The sequence below is a fragment of the Oncorhynchus clarkii genome, chromosome 2 (assembly GCF_045791955.1).
Source record: "Oncorhynchus clarkii lewisi isolate Uvic-CL-2024 chromosome 2, UVic_Ocla_1.0, whole genome shotgun sequence".
NCBI classification, from domain to species: domain Eukaryota; kingdom Metazoa; phylum Chordata; class Actinopteri; order Salmoniformes; family Salmonidae; genus Oncorhynchus; species Oncorhynchus clarkii.
Genome location: NC_092148.1, coordinates 85,971,665 through 85,977,664, shown reverse-complemented (window position 1 = coordinate 85,977,664; position 6,000 = coordinate 85,971,665). Strand labels below are relative to the sequence as shown.

The following is a 6,000-nucleotide window of genomic DNA, read 5'->3' as shown; positions in this document are numbered from 1 at the left end:
ACCGCTTCCAGATCACTGCAAGGTAAGGATAGGAAGGATAGGAAGGATAGGAAGTTATAGGAAGTTATAGGAAGTTATATGACTTGGTAAACACGGTTATGGGTGATGTTATCAAAATAAAGTACAACGTTATTTTGAAATTCAAAAGTCATGATTCACATTAACATTTCATGGTACTAAACACTGAAGGTAATAAGGTAATAAGGTAATAACTGAAGGTAATAATATCTGATTGTAAAAAAAAAAAATTTTTTAAGAGATTCTATTGAATTTGATACGGATACTCTATTTTAAAATTCTGAGTTACTGCAAAGGCCACAATCCTGTTCCGTGTGTGTTGCTCTTCCTTCCCTAAGAAAACAAAGTCACTCAATACCCACAGCAACATATATTTATTGTTTACATTCAATTTAATGCATTATTTATTCAACGTCACATCAAATAAGAATAGGCAGATTCTCCTAAACATTTACAACATAGTCGGTATCAATACAGTCAAATATGCTGCTATGAAATGTTGTTCACTTTTGTATGAATACATTAGTTTGACATATAAAAGGATCAAAGTGTCCTTGTCTTCTGAAGAACGGCAAGTAAAGAACGAGAAATATTATATTTCTTAGTATATCCAGTAGACAGAAGTAAGTGTAAACAATATACAGTTTTAAGTACAGTTTAAAAAATAATATCCTGCCTGGCTTTGAAGCAGAAAAGAAGCCATAGAGGATCAGTCTGTATTATGGCAGGGATAGACTGGCCTGAACTGTGCATTTTATAACAGGGGATATTTGTAACACTGCTGAGTTTATTATGTTCTGAAGTAAAGTAATTCAACCTATTTTACTATGTTTAGAAGTATCTGTTAAACAGAGCCTTTTGACTCTTATGCTATAATACAGTCCATGTAATAACTGCTTTAACTCTATGGTAGCATGGGAGCCCACAAACAGCCCTCAACTGTCAGCTTGTTAACTAATAATGAGCTTGGTAGCTAATACCATTTGAGATCTTTGTATCAAAGACATAAAAAACATGTCACCCATTTAAGAATAAGATTATATTATCTGCTCTACACACATACATTTCATAATATCCAATGACTTTTTAAATGTTTAATCGATGAAAATATAATCAATAAAATATGTAAATAAAAAATATTAATTTTGAGAACAAAGCACATGAAGAAAGAAAATATGTTGTAATTGAATAAAACATGTAGCGTATTCCGAGAGTGATTGTTTGCACCATGAACATGGTTGAGTCATAACAGTAAAGGATAACGTATCATCTACATCCTTTTAAAAAGAGGCAAACATAGAAATACCTTGTATGCCAGACATACAGTACTGTAAAGCATGTTACAAAATACATTTTCTTGACAGCATTATGCAAAGGAGAAAAAAAAATGTAAATACTTTTTTCTCTCATTGAACATGGTCCGCTATAATTTGCACTACTGTAAGTCGCTTTGGATAAAAGCGTTAGCTAAATGGCATATTTGCGACCTCTAAGCCCATGACCCCAGTAGTTGGCAGTTAGTTAACTTGTTGGCAGTTAGCTAGTTAGCTAGTTATTCACTGAGAGGTTTGACAGATAGGCATTGAGAACTGGGACAGTTTCTGTTTCTCCTCGTTGGGCCTCAACAACATCTTGCAGGGAGCACCTCTCCCTTTCTATGGAATGTCTGCACAAGGAAAAGGATACAGACAGTAGTAACCCTTTGCCTGGCTAGCTAGGCTACACCTTACAGTAGCTGCTAGAAGTTGTTGGCGTGTGTGTGACTGTGTGTGTGTGGGATGGAGCGTGAGCGGGCTATAGGGGCATGGTTGTTGCGCTTCTCCTTGCCACCACAAGGCATCATGCTGTCTATGAACTGAATCTTGCCCTGTTCCTCCTTCATGAACAGCTCCACCATCAGGATCTTCTCCTTGTGGATCTGAAGGCTGATGTCTTTAGGGATGTCTGGGATCAGCCAGTCCACGATGTCACTCATCAGCATCACCACATTCTACGGGGAAGGGAGAAACAGGCACGCACACAGCAGGAATCAGGCACGCACACACACACACACACACAAACAAACACGAACAAACACAAACACAGGGAAGTGAGCGACAGCATGGTGAACAAGCAGGAAACAGTTAACATACAGTATCTCGGAGAGCCAAACGAGTGTGTCTCAGAATATTGCAAATTAGCTGAAGTCTGGCATGACAGATGAACTGTACAATAGAACTGCAACTGTTTGCTTTTGTTTAACCCTTTTCATTCCTGGAGGAACATAGGCCCATAATAAAGATCCCCAATCCTTTTCGGCATATGCAGTCTTTTAAACTATAAAGGGACTCCTCGTCTCACCTGGAAGACGATGACGAAGGCCAGTCTGGCAGCCAGGACCGCCCAGAACTCTTTAGAGATGACGTAGGGTGTGTTGGACCATGGGGGCTCCCTGTAGTCTTTATACCTGGAGTCAAGAGTCAGCTGATTACAGTGACTAAACCAGAAAACATTACAACAGATAGCAAAATATTTACTGTAAAGGTACGGTAAATAAACGCCACAGTAACTTTAAGTATGGCTGTAATATTTATTGGCTGTATTATGGCTGTAATATTTATTGGCTGTAGTATGGCTGTAGTATGGCTGTAATATTTATTGGCTGTATTATGGCTGTAATATTTATTGGCTGTAGTATGGCTGTAATATTTATTGGCTGTATTATGGCTGTAATATTTATTGGCTGTAGTATGGCTGTAATATTTATTGGCTGTAGTATGGCTGTAATATTTATTGGCTGTATTATGGCTGTAATATTTATTGGCTGTAGTATGGCTGTAATATGTATTGGCTGTAGTATGGCTGTAATATTTATTGGCTGTATTATGGCTGTAATATTTATTGGCTGTAGTATGGCTGTAATATTTATTGGCTGTAGTATGGCTGTAATATTTATTGGCTGTAGTATGGCTGTAATATTTATTGGCTGTAGTATGGCTGTAATATTTCTTGGCTGTAGTATTGCTGTAATATTTCTTGGCTGTAGTATGGCTGTAATATTTATTGCACATGATATGTTTTTGTAACTTAAGGCATCTGTTTATTTGCTTACAGTATGTACAATTAAGCAATAAGAAACACACACACACACACACACACACACACACACACACACACACACACACACACACACACACACACACACACACACACACACACACACACACACACACACACACACATACACACACACACACAGTCTTTTCTATGAGGAGGCTGAGGCTGTTTGCTGGCTCCTCAGTTATTGATAGCTTCGTCCAATACAACCAGATCATGCACCACAGCAGGTAATAGGCTTCTTCTATATTTAAGCAATTATACCTGAAGGGGTGTGGTATATGGCCAATATACTGTACAACGGTTAAGGACTGTTCTTAAGCACGACGCAACGTGGAGTGCCTGGATACAGCCCTTAGCCGTGTTATATTGACGATATACCACTAACCTTATTGCTATCATAAACTGGTTATCAACGTAACTATAGCAGTAAAAATTTATGTTTTGTCATACCCGTGGTATACGGTCTGATATACAAGAGCTGTCAACCAATCAGCATTCTGGGCTTGACCCACCCAGTTTATAACAATCAATGAAACACGTATCACATAAAAACTTCACACAGTCAGTCAGTGTTGTGTGTAAACTCACCTACACATCTCCACCTGATGCTGTGGGTCCATAGGTTCTTTACCGTCCTGGAAGTTGCTCACGTTGAAGTAGGACAGGGTGTGGTTGACGAAGCCGTGCATGGAGCCGTCTGGGCTGTACATGTACTGGTAGACCAGCCTCGGGATGAAGTCTGACGTGAAGGAGATCACAAACGCCTGGAGAGAGGCAGACAGTGATCAATGCCAAAGCACCTGAAGACACGTGTTTACACCTGGCATCAACAGACAGGGATTGGATCATCTTGTTCGGTGAACGAAAGTCACATGGTAATACCAGGTGGAAACCCGCCCTAATGATATATGCTTTAGGTTGAATATAATGGTCAACTTCAATAAAAGGAGCGCTGTCTTTAATGTACTTGCATACCCTCTACAGTGGCTTGCGAAAGTATTCACCCCCCTTGGCATTTTTCCTATTTTGTTGCCTTACAACATGGAATTAAAATGGATTTTGGGGGGGTTTGTATAATTTGATTAACACAACATGCCTACCACTTTGAAGATGCAAAATATTTTTTATTGTGAAAGAAACAAGAAATAAGACAAAAAAACACCAAAACTTGAGCATGCAAAACAATTCACCCCCCCCCCCCCCCCAAATTCAATAATTTGTAGAGCCACCTTTTGCAGCAATTACATCTGCAAGTCTCGTGGGATATGTCTCTATAAGCTTGGCACATCTAGCCACTGGGATTTTTGCCCATTCTTCAAGGCAAAACTGCTCCAGCTACTTCAAGTTGGATGGGTTCCGCTGGTGTACAGCAATCTTTAAGTCATACCACAGATTCTCAATTGGATTGATGCATGATGCTGCCACCACCATGCTTCACTGTGGGGATGGTGTTCTCGGGGTGATGTGAGGTGTTGGGTTTGCGCCAGACATAGTATTTTCCTTGATAGCCAAAAAACTCAATTTTAGTCTCATCTGACCAGAGTACCGTGCTCCACATGTTTGAGAAGTCTCCCACATGTCTTTTGGTGAACAATGGCTTTTTTCTGGGCACACGTCAGTAAAGCCCAGCTCTGTGGAGTGTACGGCTTAAAGTGGTCCCATGGATGGATACTCCAATCTCCGCTGTGGAGCTTTGCAGCTCCTTCAGGGTTATCTTTGGTCTCTTTGTTGCCGCTCTGATTAAAGCCCTTCTTGCCTGGTCCTTGAGTTTTGGCAGGTTTGTTGAGCCATATTCTTTCCATTTTTTAAATAATGGATTTAATGGTGCTTCGTGGGATGTTCAAAGTTTCGGATACTTTTTTATAACCAAACCCTGATCTGTACTTCTCCACAACATTGCCCCTGACCTGTTTGGAGAGCTCCTTGGTCTTCATGGTGCTGCTTGCTTGGTGGTGCCCCTTGCTTAGTGGTGTTGCAGACTCTGGGGCCTTTCAGAACAGGTGTATATACAGTGCCTTGCGAAAGTATTCGGCCCCCTTGAACTTTGCGACCTTTTGCCACATTTCAGGCTTCAAACATAAAGATATAAAACTGTATTTTTTTGTGAAGAATCAACAACAAGTGGGACACAATCATGAAGTGGAACGACATTTATTGGATATTTCAAGCTTTTTAACAAATCAAAAACTGAAAAATTGGGCGTGCAAAATTATTCAGCCCCCTTAAGTTAATACTTTGTAGCGCCACCTTTTGCTGCGATTACAGCTGTAAGTCGCTTGGGGTATGTCTCTATCAGTTTTGCACATCGAGAGACTGACATTTTTTCCCATTCCTCCTTGCAAAACAGCTCGAGCTCAGTGAGGTTGGATGGAGAGAATTTGTGAACAGCAGTTTTCAGTTCTTTCCACAGATTCTCGATTGGATTCAGGTCTGGACTTTGACTTGGCCATTCTAACACCTGGATATGTTTATTTTTGAACCATTCCATTGTATATTTTGCTTTATGTTTTGGATCATTGTCTTGTTGGAAGACAAATCTCCGTCCCAGTCTCAGGTCTTTTGCAGACTCCATCAGGTTTTCTTCCAGAATGGTCCTGTATTTGGCTCCATCCATCTTCCCATCAATTTTAACCATCTTCCCTGTCCCTGCTGAAGAAAAGCAGGCCCAAACCATGATGCTGCCACCACCATGTTTGACAGTGGGGATGGTGTGTTCAGCTGTGTTGCTTTTACACCAAACATAACGTTTTGCATTGTTGCCAAAAAGTTCAATTTTGGTTTCATCTGACCAGAGCACCTTCTTCCACATGTTTGGTGTGTCTCCCAGGTGGCTTGTGGCAAACTTTAAACAACACTTTTTATGGATATCTTTAAGAAATGGCT

At 40.2% G+C, this 6,000-nt stretch overlaps 1 protein-coding gene across 6 annotated transcripts in view; it reads right to left on the bottom strand.

Moving 5' to 3' along the window:
• Nucleotides 1-375: 375 nt before the first annotated feature.
• LOC139375378 (anoctamin-1-like) overlaps nucleotides 376-6,000 on the bottom strand; it is a 105,328-nt gene continuing 99,703 nt past the window's right edge. For all 6 annotated transcript variants that reach the window (XM_071117139.1, XM_071117114.1, XM_071117123.1 and 3 more), the window contains 3 exons: nucleotides 3,706-3,881; nucleotides 2,359-2,464; nucleotides 376-2,008 (listed from right to left, as the gene is read on the bottom strand). In XM_071117139.1, the coding sequence (XP_070973240.1) occupies nucleotides 1,757-2,008; nucleotides 2,359-2,464; nucleotides 3,706-3,881 (534 nt within the window). In that variant the 3' untranslated portion in view covers nucleotides 376-1,756. The remainder of the gene's footprint in view (nucleotides 2,009-2,358; nucleotides 2,465-3,705; nucleotides 3,882-6,000) is intronic.